The sequence below is a fragment of the Dunckerocampus dactyliophorus genome, chromosome 17 (genome assembly GCF_027744805.1).
Source record: "Dunckerocampus dactyliophorus isolate RoL2022-P2 chromosome 17, RoL_Ddac_1.1, whole genome shotgun sequence".
Taxonomy (NCBI): domain Eukaryota; kingdom Metazoa; phylum Chordata; class Actinopteri; order Syngnathiformes; family Syngnathidae; genus Dunckerocampus; species Dunckerocampus dactyliophorus.
In genome coordinates, this window is record NC_072835.1 from 10,120,268 (window position 1) to 10,139,566 (window position 19,299).

Genomic DNA, 19,299 nt, shown 5'->3' on the forward strand with positions numbered 1-19,299 from the left:
TGCGCCAACGCACGTACAGCTATTTCTTATGTCCTCCATATGTGTCGAGAGACTCCTTCATGGTCACTACAACTATGTTCTCCACGAACAAAGAAAAAAAACGCACCGATTTGAACACCAAAAATTGCCACCATTACATTACGTTGATGAGACAATAGCCATCACAGGAAGTGCGCTGTCCAGAGAAAAAAAACACCTAGGTGCTTTCCCAATGCTAACATGTGAGTCTGTGTCTTATTTATGTCTAATATGTCTTATTTTCTGTCATTATGTGTACTATATTAGGTAATACAAGTGTGAAGGTGACTATAAGGGGTGTAATTTCATGTCTTGGGTAATTTTAAAACCCATATTTAGAAGGTTGGAAATTGGTTTTCTATGCTGTAACTGCTGTAACTACAAAAATATTTCATTTATAAATAAACAATCCTACTTTATGGAGATTCAATTGTCACGGTTCCGTCTGGAATCAATTAACCACGATAAATGAGGGATTACTATATTCAAATTCTAATTTTCCAACGCAAGTCTAAAGGGAATCTAAAGCGGAAGAAGACTAACGTTAACAATATATAAAAATACGTGACCCTGAACACCGTTACTGTAGGAACCTGTCTCAACACCTTCTCAGTTCAGGGTTTCCAACTGGTTTGGAATTTGTCTGTGCCTCTGAATTGCAAAGGGGAGAGGGCCGTGCTAGATGATGTCATTGTATAATTTGCATAATTGGTTATGACGCAAAACTCATAAACTTACCTTTTTTGTTTGTGCCATAAGAAATGTGTGACATTGGCACATGTCAGGATTGTAATGTTCGTTTTCCAGGTCAAATGATTGTACAGATGAATAGGTGACAGTATAAGTGGGTCAAAGGTGAAATGATTTTCAATTCCCTTTTTCAGAGGCTTGGACATAATTGAAAGTAAGGAGATTAGCTGCAAAGTTAAAGGTCAGCTTTAAATGGCCTCCGGCATGAAAGACGTAAAGACTTCTTGCCCAGTAATGTCACCATAAACCAGTTTACATGTCAATGCAAACTTAATTGGCTGCCACGAGCACAATTAAGTGTGGACATCTTCAAACTGTTGCTTGTTTTTTTGTAAACCAGAACGTATGTTCTTTTGGAGATTTTGGTCATTATTGCTGCAAGGAAAAAGCTTTGACAGCATGGGATATTCTAACAGATTTTCTTTTAATTTACTCTCCAAATTTGTTTTGAGGCCACACGGTGGTCTAGTGGTTAGCACGTTGGTCAACACAGTAACAGCCTGGAGACTGGGAAGACCTAGGTTCGATTCTCCCCTGGGCATTTCTGTGTGGAGTTTGCATGTTCTCCCCGTGTGCGCGTGGGTTTTCTCCGGGTACTCCGGTTTCCTCCCACATTCCAAAAACATGCAGGTGAGGTTAATTGGCGACTCTAAATTGTCCATAGGTATGAATGTGAGTGTGAATGGTTGTTTGTCTATATGTGCCCTGCCATTGGCTGGCGACCAGTCCAGGGTGTACCCCGCCTGTCGCCCGAAGTCAGCTGGGATAGGCTCCAGCATGCCCACGCGACCCTAATGAGGAAGAAGCGGTATAGAAAATGGATGGATGGATGGAATTTGTCTTGAAATAAATAAATAAAACTGAGTAAAATTGATTAGTGACGAAAGAGGCCACAAACAGAGCTGAGGTGACCATGCCAGTCAGCACCATTAAGATGGGGGAATCACGCAACTTCCAAATTGACTGATGATGAATTTATTCGAAGAAAGGGAAAAATAGCTGATAGAAGTTTTTGTAGTTTGGCTTCTGATTGAAGTTAATGTTGCAAATTAGACGGAAGAATTAACCACTCCAGGGCGTAATCTGCCTTCCGCCCAAAGATAAGTGGTAGAAAATGGAAGTGAAAACATACTACATGAATTAAATCCACCACATGACCAGATGATTAGGTATACTTGCATAAGCTAATGCAATCCACTGTAAGAGCTGGATAAACAGTTTTATCTTTACCAATAATACTTTCACATGACTCAGTCAAGTAGAGATGAATTAAAAAACATCACAGTATATTCGTAAGCAGTAGACAATGAACATATCATTGTTGTCATCGTCCTAGCTTGCAAAGATACAGTATGAACCGCATTAAATCATATTGATATGTGTGGCAGATGTAAATAAGGTAACCCAAATCCAGTTTTTTCGGGGGGGAAAAAGTTACATTTTTAAATTATCATAAAAATAATTTAATTTGTTGTTTTTAATAACAAATTTATGCAGAAATAGTGTCGTGAATTGCATTCAGAGACACTAACACTTGTAATATAAGTACTCTGAAACGACAGTCACTGCAAATGTAGAATATATTACATTTTTGAGGTACTGTAAGGGAGACAAAACAGCACTGCATGTATTGGGATTATACATTAATACTGCGTTTGTTCCAATTTTTTAAAATCAGGTTGGCTGGGTGTAATATAATCAATATCACTCAACACTTTAACCAGAGGAGTGAATGAAAATATGCCTGTTAGTTGGTCTTTGCCAATGTTTCAATCCACTATTCCATTTTGCCAGCTTCAGAGTTGTTGTTGTGTCTCCCTGGAACGCCATCATCCATGCTGACCTTTCACATCCAGCTGTGGTAGCAGTCTATGTAAGTATTAGCCCTGCCCCTGCTGTGGGAGTAAGGAGGGATTAAAGAAGCCAGGTGAGAGTGTTAAGATATTAGCTCCTGTGCTTGTTTGCACGAAACTGACACAAATAAATAAAAATTAGTGCGTGTAGAAGACTATCTTCTTTCGTCTTTGTGAGTCGTATCAGACCGCGTGGCTTGGACACTCAGGGGAGAAGGGGCTGAGCTACAGTAAGCAACTGATCACCATCAGGTGATGATTTGGATTAGAGGCAGAGGAGGATGCCGGACAGACCTGGCACACCTGTGTGTATAGTGAGGGTGTTCTGTGGACTTTAAGCAGAGTCACCCTTTCATTGAGGGAGGCGGGGAATATGGAGTCTGAATGGGCCATATTCTGTGGCTCCACTTCTTTGGATGCCCATCTGAACTGTGAGCACGAGGTGCAACCTCTGAACCCAAAGTGGACACGAGAGGCAAGGGGGGCTGTCAAGCTAAAGAAGGTGTCCCACCAGCTCTTGTAGGTAGCTGACCCGTCAGAGCTGTGTGTGTCTTGGCTAAATCAAAAACTGTGGTCATGGACAACGATTTTCATTCAGCCTCAAAGAGGTTCTGGAAAAACGTCTTGCACCAATGGAGGGGGAATAATTGCCCCGTTTCAATCCCACTGACGCAACTTCTGTAGAGCTTGAGGTCACGAACGCGGCAATGCCCCTCACCACGGGCGGGGTATCTGAGGTTGTCAGAAAACTCCTTGCTGGCAACAGGAATCGTCCCGAAGACCTCAAAGCTTGTAGATATTCAAGATATTGTGGGACTGTCATGATTGACAAATCTTTTTAACACAGGAAAGTCGGAAACTGTACCTTTGGATTGGCACCGCATTGACTTGGGAATGGGGCTCCCATTATAAAACGGGGGACCAGAGAGTGTGTTCTAACTATAGTGGCGTCATATTTCTCAGACTTGATGGGAAAATCTATTCCAAAGTGCTGGAGAGAAGAATCCAGCCATTGGTAAACCTTGGATACAGGAGGTATGTGGTTTCCATCCTAGTCCTGGAACACTAGACCAGCTGTGTACCCTTACCTGGTTGATTTTATGATCAACGCTCCCACCTTTATTTTTTTTTTATAACGTTAGTGATCAAAAGAGAAAGATCACAAACAAAAGCTGCCAAAATGGGCTTCCAGTGCAGGGGGCTTTTCATTTGAGAGAGGCGGAGGGCAGTGATTTGGGAGTAGCTCAGAGGAGATCCGCTGTTCCTCCACATAAAAAGGAGTGCAGTTGAGGTGAATCTGGCATCTATTTTGGATGCTTACCAGACACCTGCCTGTTCCCGTTATGCCCATCTGGGAGGAGACCCCGGGGTTAACCTAGGACACGCTGGAAAGACAGCTGGCCTTGTGTCACCCCAAAGGAGCTGAAGGTGGTAGAAGGTGGAGAAGTCTGCTGTCCTCGTGACACAGACGCATACAAGCAGGAGAAAATGGATGGATGATAAGAGGAAGTTGTTAATGGTGCAAGGGGGTGGACTCCAACTTCAACCTGCCGTTCATAAGAGCATTTTGAAATCCTTGGTTACACAAATAACTGCATGGATTTTTAACCATATCATTGCAACCACCTGCTTAGACGAGTAAACCTTTACAAAAACGTCCTATCCAGAAGGCACATTTAATGATTCCTTTGTTGAAAACAGTATGGAAGTGTGAAGAAAGCCCTCTGTTCGCCATGGGAACAGAAGGCAGTTAAGCAGAAGGGCCCAGCAGGCTCTGTCATCTCCAATGCCTTGTTGTTTGCTTAAGTGTTTCTGAAACACTGAAAGGTTGAACACAATCGGAGAGGAAACCCAGAGGAGGTCTGAACAAATGAAATAAGTCTTCATTCTCTTTAGCGCTTATTGATTATTGACTTTCGAGAACAGCGTGTCTTCAGAGCAGGTAAAAAAAAATTAAACAAAACCGCTGTCTGCTTTGTTTTAAGATGAGGTGGAGGTCACAAAAGTCAGCATGTTTGACAAATGGCAGCTTTTCATGTGCTATACATCAGTGAAGCCACATTTTTAGAAGATAAACGTGTAATCATCACTGACATTCATCAATCAACAACCACAGCAACTCTCATTATTGCAGATTGAAATAAAAATGGCTGTGATTCGAAAGGTAAAAGTAAAATATGAAATCAATAATACATACGTTAGATAATCAATAAAATATACACACATTTATGCAAATATCAATAATTAATTAAACCCTATCATAACCGGAATAGCAGTAATGTGCACGGCCATGTAAACACCAATAACCCTTTTGAAAAAACGGTTGCTCATATTTCGTTTTTTAAAAGCCCCAATATTACCCCTGGGTTACTCCTTTTCTAACCCGAAAATTGGGTCATGTGTACGCCGATTGGGATATCCCGTTCGAAAGGAACATTATTTGTGTTCTCCGCATGTTCTATTCGAAAGGAATCTTGTGTCTTTGGCAGGAACTACTTGTAAACACGACGACACGCAAAACCACACTTTTGGAGCGAGGGGGAAATAAGCCACCTCGTTAGTGTGGTGAAAGACAGGAACATTATGTTTTTTATTGACAGTAGAAAGTACCGCTATAGCGGAATCTATCAGAAGGTGAGCAAAAAGTTACTCGAAGCAGGGTTTGTACGAACGCAACTTCAAAAGTGTCCGGGGCGCTCTGGGGATGTAGCATGGATATGGATGGCACAGCTCCGGCTCCATTTCCTATTTCTTCACGTTCTCGCCTTCCATTAAGGAAGAAAGTGAGACAGAATAGTGTCGAGTGCTGGTGGTGGGTCAGTACAAGCACCAAAACGCAAACAAAGGCCGGTGGACAATGAACATATGTATCAATGTATCTTTTCTGTATCCAATGTTTTTTGGATACAGAAAGAAGAAGCGGAAATGACGCGCATCGCGTCATGACATTTACCGCACGTCAAAATGTCACACATGCAAACAGGTTATCCCAAATGTTTCAGAATATTGACCCTAATCTGAATATTGACTGCATGTAAACGTAGTGATTGTTTCTTTGACAGCTTCAAGTGTGCTTTTTGCAACAAGCTTCAGCTGCACCTTGTGTGTGCTGGTTGTTTCCTGTCTCCCCTGTTGTGTTTGATTCTTCATGCATTTTTAATGTCTCTGTCGTGCTTTATGGCTTTGTTCTTGCTTGTTATTGCAGGCTCTTGGGATTACTTTTTCCACCACCAGCTCAGTGTAACGAATCTATGCAGCAGTATTTCTTTTAGTGGGTAAATATTGTGTTTCTGTCATGAGGCATCCGCTTTGTAGCGCTCACCTGAGTAAAATTAAGTGTTATCGTGTGTTTTATGTAGGTATAGATCTCTGTCTCTTGATTAAAGTGCTATATTATGACGTAAATGTATAGTGAGAATGAATGTCATATCAATTTGGAGCTGATTATTACTTTACGCATTCATTTTGTAGGGTGGATTAATTATTTCGCTAGTCATCACTCGTTTATTGCAGTTCCAGACCCTACTGTGATATGTGAATTGTCGCACAGTACGGTTCCGTATTTATAAATGGAATATTTTCATAGTTAGAACATAGAAAACCTGTTTAAGACCGTCTAAATAATTTTTTTGAACATCATGAGAGCCTTTTAGACATGAAACAATACTCCTATAGTATCATTTACACTCCTACAGTATTATTCAGACATTATAGGAAATAAGATATAATATAGACTCACACATGTTAGCATTCCTTTTTACTTTGTTTTTGTAAAGTACTTCCTGAGGTGGCTATTGTCTCCTCTATGTAGCATGACTGATGACGATGATGGAGTCAACCATGGCATGTGCAACAAGGTAAAGTGAAAAAAGGTATCCTCCCATTCCGTGTGGAAGTGGTAAGTTTGTGGCTACTTGCTTTGTCCTTTCTCGCCACTCCATTTGAAACACTTTGTTAAATTTAGTATAAATAAACTGGGTGCTAACTAGTTAGATGGCTAGCATGCTATGCTAGCAGGTTTTCTGTGCTGTAACTACGAAAAGATTCTATTAACATGGAATCCTACTTGGCGGAAATTAATTTATTATGGTCGGATCTGGAACCAATTTACCGTGATAAATGAGGGACAACTGTAATGCAGAACCCGGTGGATTTTTCAGGCATCTGCTTGGTCAAAATGTGCATGATGGTTGGTGAATGTGTTTCTTGCTGATGTAGTCCTGTGGACATTGTTGTCGTTTGCTGTTTTTGTTGTCTCTCTCTGTATTGTCCCCACACTACCCCTGTCTTCTTTTCTCTTCTTCTCTATCCCCTCCTGCTCCGGTTTAGCAAATTTGCATTACAATAAAACATCAAATAAAGTCAAATACAAACTATGTAACAGGAGAAGAGTATCTTACACCTTTTCCCTGGCAGAGCAAATCTGTTTATCATGTAAGGGCATCTACTGTAGATCCACAGTACTATTTGCTTCAGTGGCTGGAAAAGGGGAAAGGAAAAAAAAAGAAAGGGTTTTAATGTCGCCAGACTTTTTTTTTTTATGCCACGCCCGTGGTTGGAATGTTTTTTAACATTGGAGTGGGGGAAATGTGCCTGTTTTGAAAATAGCCGTGTTCGTGCGGACGTGACCTTAAACAGGTTCCACTGAATTAGATTTCTCTTGTACACGTTCACAGGAAGTAACAGAAAAAACGGATAAAAACACCGGTAAAAAACACTTTTATGAGGAGCATACGGGGCATGTGGATCTTGACTCCTTTGCTGCTCCTTCAACAGGATATAAGCTGGTCTCCCACCTCCTGCAGTCATGTTGAAAAGGCTTATTATAGCCACAGTCGTCAAGTTGGATAAATGAGCTGTCCATCTACCATTCACAGGCTAACCCTGGATGGTGCATTTGTGTATTAGTGTGCTGATTGAGCTACGGTGAGATTGACTTCTGCTTTTTTAACAATGACCTCTCGTAATAAACAACAGTTTGGTACATGCACATCCTGCTCAGCTGAGTGAATTGGAGTCTTGTGATAGTCTGCGCAAACATTCCACATTTAGCCAGGAGGCCAACAACCGCAAAGAGAGGATGGACCCAGACCACATTCCTTTTTAATGAAAGGGTTAGCTCCGCTAATAAAGGTGTTTACGATATTGAATTCCTCAAAATAAAGGTCAGTTAGGTGTTAGTTTTGTGCAGTAGTATTAGTTTTTAATACTGTCATAATAGATTAGAATTATTTGTTCATTTGCCACCCTATACGGTGCCCTCCAAAAGTATTGGAACAATGAGGCCAATTTCTTTATTTTTGCTGAAAACACTGAAAACATTTGGGTTTGACATCAAAGGAATATGAGACCGTCCATCCATGACTCACCCCAGTTGACATTCTTCTGATATTTTGTTATCTTTCTTAAAAAATATTATATTGTAATTTTGTTATTAATATTAATTTTGTCTTTACTTTTTAAGCGGTATTTTTTCATGATTTTACTTTTATACTATTGTAAAATTATATTAATATTATTGGATTTTTATATGTCAGCTGTAATTCAATATTTTTTAACTTAATTTAAATATTTAAATTAGTAAAAATTTTAATATATACAAAAATATTTTTACCATAATATTTAAAAAATGTAGTATTTAAAACATTTTTACAATAATTTAAACATTTACTGTTACATTTAAAATATATTAAAGTAAAACCTAAATTAATATTACTAACAAAAACAACTTAAAAAAATAGTTTTTAATAATATTTCTTGCTAAGTGTGTTTGTTGTCAGTATTGACAGAAAACCTTCCAAATCCAGTTTAAAATGACTTTTTAAATTAGTTATTAATGGAAAAATTAATGTAGTAATTAACAAAATTTGAAAATAGAATTATAAAAAGTGGCCCTCTGAGGATAACCATAACTGCGATATGCCCCCCCGGTGAAAACGAGTTTGACGCCCCTGCCCTAGAGGAACTTTTTAACCCGGGTAGATTTTAGTGAAAACTCAGGGGGGTATTTCAAACTACCAGGGTAAATAGAAAAGGTCCTCATAAAATTCCTGCTGCGGAAAAGGGGCTAATGTTGCTCTCTGGTCTCATATTCATCTTCTGATGCCAAACCCAAACGTTTTCAGTCTACAGCGAAAAACACTGTTCCAATACATTTGCAGGGCACTGCACATCACTTGCATGCTTTTTCTACTCCAATTAATGTATGACTTTCTGACAACCAACTGGTAAATATATCTGGATGTCTTTGTTGGACAGGTTTCTATTGGTCATCACGATGACTGATGGGGATTATGACTACCTGATAAAACTCCTTGCCCTGGGAGACTCCGGTGTCGGGAAGACAACGTTCCTGTACCGATACACAGATAATAAGTTCAACCCCAAGTTCATCACCACAGTCGGCATCGACTTCAGGGAAAAGAGAGTGGTAAGGCTGCCTCTTATATTAGTAATGTTACTTTCAAAAAGTAGGAAATGTGTGCATGCTTTCCATCTGTCAGTTATGTGTTACAGCTAATTCATCACAACTAAATGACACTTTTTATGCTAGTCCAAACTGATTCATTGCATCTTTCGCCAAAATGCTCAACCTAAATATTATGCGGCATTTGAAAGATTGGTGAATCTATAAGCTTGAATGCAAAAAAAAAAAAAAAAATCCCGTAAGAAATAATAGAAGTAAAAATAATCAGTTCTATTGTCAAACTGTGACCGTCATAGAACGTTAAATACATATTTTTGTAATACGTTTGTCACAGTTAATATGCTGGAGCTTTCCCATTTGCCACCATGAAATTTGTATTCATTATTTTTGGACGGTTTGTCTCAAACCTGTCAGATGCTCACGCTCTGTAACTATGACTCTTCCCTAAACTGTTGCATTTGTTAAATGTACTATGCGGCTCTGCTGTTTTTCCCTTCGGGATGATGAAGAGTTTCTGCGTTCTGTATTAGGAAGCAGCACAAGTTAAAGTGATTACACGGCCAGGTTGTGTTGTCTGTTTCTGTCATGTGACTGTTCTTAATTTGGAAGTGGGGAGTAACCACACATGGGAAAGTTGCTAGTTCCCAGATGTCTGAATTTATGACTTATGGAGATGCTGGTGCGCCTGTTAAAACTCTTGGTTACTCCCTAATTTGCTCCTTAATTCAACTGAGGTGAACCACAAAACAACAACTAAATACAGTTTTACATGCGATGCAAGTAAATTAGCAGTCTGTTGGATCGTTTTATCATTTTATTTGTTTTGTTTTATTTAGTTCTGGTTGTCGTGCCATACCAAGTTGGAAGGTCAAGCTACATTCACAGACAGTCCCGTTATTACGTTATTATGTTCATGTTTATGAGCGAGGTTGAACAGGTCGTGCCAAATCTATTTGTGGTGGTTCAAATTGATTTGTGGCAGGCCACCATAAATGATTGTATGGGAAACACTGTACAGTGGAACCTTGGTTCGTGTCATTAATCCATTCCAGAAAGACCAAAACATACCATACCCAAATACCAAATACATACAGACCAAACACACATAGACGTAAACGTCATATCCAGTTACGTATGATATACACAAATAAATACAATAAAACATAAAACCATATCTCCATAGCAAATGCTCTTGTCTGTATTTTTTCAGTGGCGACAAAGACTTAAAATAATTTATGGAACCAACAAAAGAGGGCTTATAATTTATCCACTTGCACCACGGATATGATATAACAAGAACAGATTGATTATGTTGTAATTTCTCCAATCTTAATAACATTTTTGGGAGTGGGTGGGGGTGACGCATGTTGCACATGCAATGTGCCACACGTTTCCGATCTGTAACTGCCATAAAATTGACGGATGACGTAGATTACCCATGCCTAACAGGTGACTGCCAAAAAATAGGTCGACCCGATGCAGACGCGTTCTGCGCATGCGTAGAACTGATCGCGTTTCCGGTATAGACCACGTAGCGACGAAAATATTGCAAATGTGCTTTACATCAAGGTGGTTTGTTGCGCCTTCATTTGCAGTTTGTATTACTTCACTTTGTAAAATATTCTACCTATATGTCTTACTCTGCTCATTTGTTTTGAATTTATTGGCCCTCCGAGGACCCCCATCACACCATTTTTCCAGAAGGGAAAGGAATAGGAGTATGTCGAGCGAACAACCACACGCAAAAGTACCAAAAATTGGTCCCGTTGAGTAGTACCAGGCAACGATACCATCTTGTTTGAAATGTGAAAGGTGCCCATCCCTGATGTAAATACATGAACATTTAAGGTTACTTTTCTCTTCACTGAAGACGTGATCGTTGCCAAAGACATTTTGGGTTTTTACAGTCGTGATTAAAAGAAAAGCATAAACTTGAGGTGAGAAACACTATGACTCATATACTGTACTCCTTTCATTCATCATTTATATGCATTTAGAATTGTTTCTTGCTTTGAAATAGAATTGTAAAACTATGAAAACGTCTTTTGTGTTCACGTGTTTGTGGCGTAACTGTGTTAGTTAGCAAAAAAAGTACGGCGTCGACCGCTGATAACATCATAGGCAGGTGACGGAACTGACTTCCGGTTCCTGTTTCATGTGTTAGCAAGCAAACAGGATGCTAACAAGGACGTTTTCTGCTTAAAAAAAACAAATTAACAACAAAGTTGGCGCCATATTTTACACTAACCGGAACATTTACTCAAAGCGAAGCAAAATTTTGGTGCGAATTTTCGAGGTTCCGCTGTGTATTTTAGATGGCTAGGTACATTATTTATTTCCATTGTGCATTACTGTATTTATTTATGTATTATTGTGTTCATCAGCACTGCCATTCCGCAGGAGCATGTAAGTAAAATGCCTAATAAAAAATATATACTATGAATGCAAGTAGTAGCCAAATAGTAGCTGTGTTTATGAATATTTCAAATGTGAATAGAATATCCAAATATGTATCAAGCAACAGGGTAAAACTAAAATAAATACCATTTTTGAAAATGTTTTTGCTATGTAAGTCATGATGGATGCGTTCCCACTGGCAGGAAAATCGGTACGGTAATAATTTGTGTTATTGAGTTATGCTTGTTGTTTATGCTTCATGCTTGTTGTTGTTGCAACATGTGTTTATGTTCCAGGAGCGTAGCAGGACAAATATTGCTGTCTTTTGCGTTTGCTTGTGGCTTCATAATGAAGACCATTCATTGCCAGCTAATGCCAGGATGCCAGGATCACCACAATGTGGAAAAACAAATACCGACACCTTATATGGTCAAAAAGAAGAAGACAACTTAGCTGCTGCTTGTATCTGGACATCTTTGTGCTGTGCCGCGGCACAGTCAGTACTATCAGCGCTAATTTCATCCCACCGCTTCAGATGACACATGATCAATTATTGCCCACCTCCACAGAGTGTGTGTCTCACTACTTTTGCAGATATTTTATCTTGAGGTAGAGTAAGAGAGCGAAAATGTAATTATGAGTGGTGGGCGATACTTTTTTGGTACCAATCCAGTACCAAGTAAATGCGGGGCAAGACACAGACACTTTTTAACATGACATTTTTCTAGCTATACAGTATGTGAAAATAAGCCTAGAAGAGAACCAGCTGCATCAAATGTATTTTTCAACCTAAAAGTAGTTCTCAATCCTAATCCAATCAAATTCATGATATTGTCTCAAGAAGAAATGTAATTCATATACTGTAGTTGCATATTAGATCACTACAGTGTATTTTGTGTTGTTCGTGGAACATATTGAATTTTCCGCGTTATTAATATGGCTTGATCTTATCATGTCAACCTACAAAAGTCTTCTTCCAAATACAAATAGTGTTTTTTTGGATTCGGTTTTCAAAGACAATTTTGGACCAAATTTTGCCCCAGTTTACGTAGGCCGTCTTAGTTTTCATACGGCGTCTTGGTTTTTGTACAGGCAAACATTGTGCGTAGCAAACTACTCCGCGCATCCACGGGATCAAGCACCCAAACCAAGCATCCCACTCGTTGGTGACTCAGTCTTCATTTGTTTCTCGTTGCGTGACCCAGTGCGTTAATCAGAAACGGTTTGTGTAATCCATTGTTTTTTGTGGGGGGGTTTTTCCGTCACTTTGACATGGTTGAAGACATGATTGTTGACAAAGACGGAGGCAGCATCCACACGGATGACGCTTTCATACTTTGCAATGAGTTATTTCTTGAATTCAATGGTGTTTTTCACCTCAACTCCCAACTTTCTTTGGATCCATTCTGGGTTAATTTTGCAGCCATGATCAATAAGAAAAGCAGAGACTTGTGGCATAGCTGTGTTAGTTAGCAAAGAACTACTACTGATGATTTCATAGAGGGACGACGGAGCTGGGGGGACAGTGACTCCCGGTTCCGGTTTCCATGCTAACACGATGCTAACGGCGACGTTTTGTGCTAAAAATATGCTATCAACACAGTTGGACTCACACGGTGTATTAATAATTAGGGATGTCCCGATCTGATCTTCAGGATCGCGATTGGCTGCCGATCCGCTCTATTTAGAAGTTTGGATAATGGATAATATTGGCTTCTGGTTGTCGTATAACAACTGCACACAAGGCAGGTGCGGAGATAAGCCCCAAACTGGCGCCACTCAACTCGACACCACCATGCAAACCTGTCTGCGGTATACCGTGGTGAAGTTAGTTTCACGTTGGCCGAAATACAGCGGCAGTTCCCCCTCACTGTGCCCGGACTCCTGTGTCATGTGCGGGGAGCTTGCACGGGAAGTGCTGCTCTAACCGCTGGTTGTTTATATGCCGGATGCCAAAAAATGTGGACCAGGACATCCCTAGTAATAACACAAGAAGACTTTGCCACCGATACTTAAAACTTTCTTCTTGTAAATGTTTTTCTTGTAATAATACTGATTTATTCCCATTATTTTTTTTTTTACTTTTTCCCCATGCTAATTTTCATTCCAACTTTATTTTGTTTTGTTTGTTTCTAATATTCTTAATATCACAACTTCTTTTTTTCTTTAATATTTCAACTCTATGCTACTAAAATGACATTATTCCAATAATATTATAAGTTTATTCTCATCAAATTGTGACTTAGAATACAACCACTATTTGTACTTTATTTTTGTAGAATTACAGCAGTTTTTCCATTTCTGCTGTAGTTTTTTTTCAGCTATTTCAACTTCCTTCTTGTAAATAATAATATAATATAATATTATATTACATGATGGCATAACTTTTTCCCCAACCTCATTTTCCAAAAATGACAACTTTATTCGTTGTTTTGTTTCTCATAGTATCACAACTTAAAAATAACATACTTGTTCTTTAATATTTCAGCTTCATGCTACTAAAATTACATCGGATTACAACTTTCTTCTGTTAATTGGTTGATTATATTGTTGTAAAATTATTGCAAATGTTTCCATTTTTGCTGTTGATTTTTTTTTTTTTTTTAGTTTGCATATTTTTAGAATGTGCAACGGGCCAATAAAGAAACAGCTGCAGGCCGCAAATGGCCCCCAGGCCGCACTTTGGAGACTTCCGGTTTATATGAATATTTGAAGAACAATTGTAGTGATGCCATAGAATAAATGTATCAGGAAAGAGGACTAATAATCATGTTTAACCATAAACATACTTGGAATTGATTTTCGCAGCCTCCAATCAGGAAAAGATTAACATTTGGCTCTTTTTGTCACTTGAAAATTGGAACCACAAACTTTACTTTGGATTTTTAGATGAAGAGTGTGGAACTGCGTGAACCCACTCCCACTAGTGTCAGACAAAGTGCCAGTATCTCATCTGTGAGAATCAAAGGTGTGAAAGATGCCAGAAGCTTCTTTGTGTGCGATACTCACTTATTTGAAGTAGTCCACACAGCAAAAAGATGAGAAATCTTGACTTATGGCTCCATTAGTTCACCTCACACTCTACTATTGCCAAGGAAACCATTCAAATCCCCAAGTGGTCTGCCAGTAAATCATACTTGGATGCATTTGATAGATCATCCAGCGAATCGGCAGCTCCATTTGTTGAGATAACTTCCATTGGGATTTGGAGCTATAGACGTGAAACTGATTTGACTTGAGTCACGTATTTGGTGAACTGAAGGTCGCTCTATCAGCAAAACCAGAGCTGGACAATATTTTGTTATGAAAAAAAGACGTTAAAACACGGACTGTGATTTCTCAAATAGGGCAGTTTGTTTGCTTAGCGTTGCTTGAAGTGTCGGCTCTTGGTTCTGGTCCGTTCTGCTAAAATGTGATTACTGCATGCACCAAAGAGATGGACTAGTGTTTCAAAAGATCCTGAATGAGTGGTGAAATGTTGCTTTATAGTGGTCCTATCCTACATTGTCAACTTTACGGACTTACAAGTTTAAAATGAGAATAGGCTGCAAAAACGGAGCCTGTTGACCAAGAGGAGAAGAATGCAGATTTACCGTGTACACATCTTGAGATTTAGGGAGTATTGAGCAGGATATATGAGCACGATAGGGCTTCCCTGTTAGCAGCAATGGCCGATTCCCACTCCTCAACTGAAAGTATGTGATCAGATCACAAGTGTAATTGTGTAGTTCAGCTGCTAGAAATATAACCACAAATCTAAGGAGTGTTTGTAAACATATTTGTTTCAGAGGTTTGAATTTTGCTGACCAATACTTCACAAGCCTTGTAAAACCAGCATGCGTCTTTCCACGTAATTTGCATTTCACTCTGCACCGTTTGGTCCAATAAAACTGTGCCAGTATAAATGATAAATGATGTATGAACGGCATAACCATGTCAGTTCTTCTGCTTTGGTTTGTTAGAAAGAAGCAAATAGGCCTGTCACGATAATCAATAAATCAATTAACCGCACGCTAAACAAAAATGAACTTGATCATTTTGCCAGCCTCGATATATTGACATGTGCATGCGTGTCTGGGGCGTGGCGCTGTGCGCCGTGTGCTACATGATCCAAAACATTCTTCATGCCTGTTGTGTATAAAACACGTTCTAATGTCAATTTCGGCCCGTTTGCGCATCGTCATTTTGTGACCTGAAAAAGTTTACGACAAACACAATTAAATAAATAATACAAAACGATGGAACTTGCGTTTCAGCTGCCGTGATTCCCCAAGTGTAAGACCTTAGTGTGCATCGGAAACGTGTACTTTGTACGTGTACAAACTCTGACAAAACGTCACACCTCATTGAATGTAAACGGCGTATTCCACACACAATGTTGCTAAAGCGAATCAGGCAAGTGCATATGCAAATGAGCTGACGTCTAAAATTCAGAGAATTTCCGGGTTATTGCTCCATTTTTTTGTCAATATTTAGACGATAACAAAAGTGATGCTGATTAAAAATCAGAAATATCGTGATTAATTGTGATTTTTATTTAAGTGGAATTTTTGCTAAAAGAGATTGAGACTCCATTTGATTTTGATTGGGGTTTTATCTTTTTTGTTTGTTTAATGTGTTCTATTTAAAAGCTCTTGACATTCCAATTACAATGTTAAATATGAAATGAAATGAAAGTTTATTGCTTTTGATAAGTTGTGCTGACGTTATTATTCCATATGTTATCATTACATCGATGCAAAAATTGACTCAAAATAATGTTGACAAGAATATCGTTGATCTGCAATCATTTGGAGGACAATTATCGTCCAGTAAAATTTATTATGACAGGCCTACAAGCAAAGGTTGTGTGACGTGTGAACACCGATTATGAATAACAAAATGATATTTAATCTCGAGATCTCCTGAGCCTATATTGAAATTGGATATCCGGCTGATGGCAGCTAAAAAACATTCATGGATTATATCGACCTGCATTTCAATTCGCTGATGTTGGTACTCCGATACAAGCTGTCGATTCCAGACTCCGTCCAGCATTTCTTATTCTTCTGATTTCTGATGTTTGTCACACTTAAATGTTTCACATCATCAAACAAATTTAAATATGAGTCAATGACAACACAACTGAACACAAAATGCAGTTTTTAAATAGAACTTTTTATCAGGAAGGTGGCAAACACTTTTACACACCACTGTCACTGCCGCTCCACATACACTTGATCAAGCCTATTCTAACATCCCACACTACAAAATAAAAGTATGTATGATTTGTGTTGATATTGAATCAATATCGGTAGTGGCCCATTCAAGGCTGAGTATCGGTATTGTATCGGAAGTGAAAAAGTTGTTTTTGGACACTAATTTAATCTTGTGACCCCTCTCTTTATAGGTGTACACTGCATCCAACCCTAATGGGATGACAGCAGGAAAAAGCTTCAACGTCCATCTCCAGCTTTGGGACACAGCTGGGCAGGAAAGGTGAGCTGCTTTGCAAACATTTTATGCTATGTTTTTTTTTTTAATGTCTACTTTTGATATTCAAGACACATTTACACTGGAACTACTGTACATACCAAAATAAACGATCAGACTGTAGTGAAATTATTTGGAAAAACTCTAAACTCCTCATCACGGTTGCAAGTCAAAGTCTTGTCAAGAGAGACAGTATTACAGTAGGAGTTACGTTCCAAGACCCCCCCACTAATGGCAAAAATCAACTGATACGGCCATAAAAATGTGAACTTTTGACACACTACTCGCTCCCTCTCTCCCCTACTCTCTTCAATAAGCTTCAAACTTATTAAATGGATTTTAAAGTAAAAGTTGTATCGATACTGCAATGGTCGGTCCACTTTATGGACCAGCCATTTTTCAGTATATTTTTTTCTTTTTTTGTGTGCTTGTGTGTGTGAGCATGTGCCATGTGTGCGGACAGGCTGGCGAAAACCTCTCCCCACGACGTAATGTCCTGTTTCCCACACTACATATTTCCTGTGAGGGACAGTATGTCTAAAAGCAGACAATAAGGCAAGGCATATGTAGTATAGGACGAAGTATATATTGGAGAGTATAGGTGACAACAGCCACGCGGCCTCATCGGTCCGCGATGCGCTAAGGCGACTTGGATCCGGCGGAAACACCTCAGCTGCATGCTCACCGGGCCCCCTGCCTCCCGGGCCCGATGTCGAGGTATGGTGCACCTGTTTTTGAACACTTCAAAGATGAGTGCATAAGATGAAGGCAGCGTGCCGCCATTGTTCAGCACTGATGAGAACTATATTGCACGCTGCAACTATTAACACACTTCAGGTAAGGAACTTATTAAATATAACCATCACCCTGTTCAGACCCTTGCTGTTGCACTTGCACCTTCCTAAAAAGAAACACCGTAAACTAGGGGTGTCCAAAGTGCGGCCCAGGGGCCATTTTCGGCACGCAGCTGATTCTTTGTTCTTTGTAAAGAGATATATCATCAGATATTACACTCATTTGCTTTGTCACTTAAAACACAAAGCTGATATAGCTTATAGTACAATATACTCACCTACATTGGGTTGTTCTTAGCATCTTTTGGAGAGAGAATTTGGGAGAAAAATTAAGTTTTTTCGCACGAAAAATGTGTCGAAACCATACCCAAGTACCGAGGTGGGGATGGTAGAGTGGGTTACTTGGAATGGGAGTCACGGCATAGAAGTCATATATATGTTTCACTTTTGCGTCTCACAGCAACTTATGGTGTGTTCAAGTACCGTGGAACAAAGTGTGAAATCTCGCTTGACAAAACATTATCAGTAAAGCATAAAGACATAACCATGTACAAACTGTGGGCTTTTATAACAGTGTGTGCTGTACATTTGACCTGCATTGTAAGGTATCACCTACGGAACTGAATGACGTGTTTTCTCTGGAAAAACCACGTATTTCCAGAGGGGGGAAAAAAATTACCAAAAATCTGTAATAACAAATCACGAGCATGTGGGGATGGACTGTGTATGTATTGTCTAATTCAGCTCATTCTCACCTGTTTTACTATTTGTTAGCTTAGCTTGGCATTAAAACTGGAAAGTCAGGATGACTCATACATATTTCTAAAAATGACTGCTAGCATAATCAGTTTGATGTCATGTTTGCGGAATGGGACTCGCATACGATTATTATTGTCTGACATGTTTGCATACACTTTCACACATCATTATACGTTGCTCCTGTGCATGTGCACAATCTTTACTTAGTGAAGGTTGTGAGCTGTTGAATTTATTTATCAAGGTCGGCTGAGTTGCTGCACCGTGAGTCAGTCAGTTATATCATTTTATGGATGTTTTCTTAGGCTCTAAGTGTAAAAGATGTGAAACAAGTTTATGAGCACTCTTTAAAAACAGTTTATAGCAGTTTACATTTTACAACATTTACTTATTTGTGTTGTAGGTTCCGCAGCCTGACAACGGCGTTCTTCAGGGACGCCATGGGCTTCCTGCTGATGTTCGATCTCACCAGCCAGCAGAGTTTCCTCAATGTCAGAAACTGGATGAGTATGTTGACATTACACATGATTCGTATTCTTTTTAAAATGCATAGACATCTCGGCAGGGTAGGGCTAGGGTTGCCATTTTGCACCTCCACATTGGCATGTGGACAATCATGAGAGCTTCATCGGGAACTTGTGTTGACTTCCAGGTCAACTACAGGCCAACGCCTACTGTGAGAACCCAGATATAGTGTTGGTTGGAAACAAAGCAGACCTGGCAGACCAGCGCGAGGTTCAGGAAAAACAAGCAAAGGAGTTGGCAGACAAATACGGGTAAGTTCATTGATCATCATCAATGAGTTCCGTTCTATGACGTGTTGTAGATCAAT

At 39.4% G+C, this 19,299-nt stretch overlaps 1 protein-coding gene across 2 annotated transcripts in view; it reads left to right on the forward strand.

The window, feature by feature from the left end:
• Positions 1-19,299, forward strand: part of rab27b (RAB27B, member RAS oncogene family) — a 61,183-nt gene that overhangs the window by 28,171 nt on the left and 13,713 nt on the right. For both annotated transcript variants that reach the window (XM_054758289.1, XM_054758290.1), the window contains exons 2-5: positions 8,880-9,051; positions 16,835-16,923; positions 18,871-18,974; positions 19,120-19,243. In XM_054758289.1, the coding sequence (XP_054614264.1) occupies positions 8,899-9,051; positions 16,835-16,923; positions 18,871-18,974; positions 19,120-19,243 (470 nt within the window). In that variant the 5' untranslated portion in view covers positions 8,880-8,898. The remainder of the gene's footprint in view (positions 1-8,879; positions 9,052-16,834; positions 16,924-18,870; positions 18,975-19,119; positions 19,244-19,299) is intronic.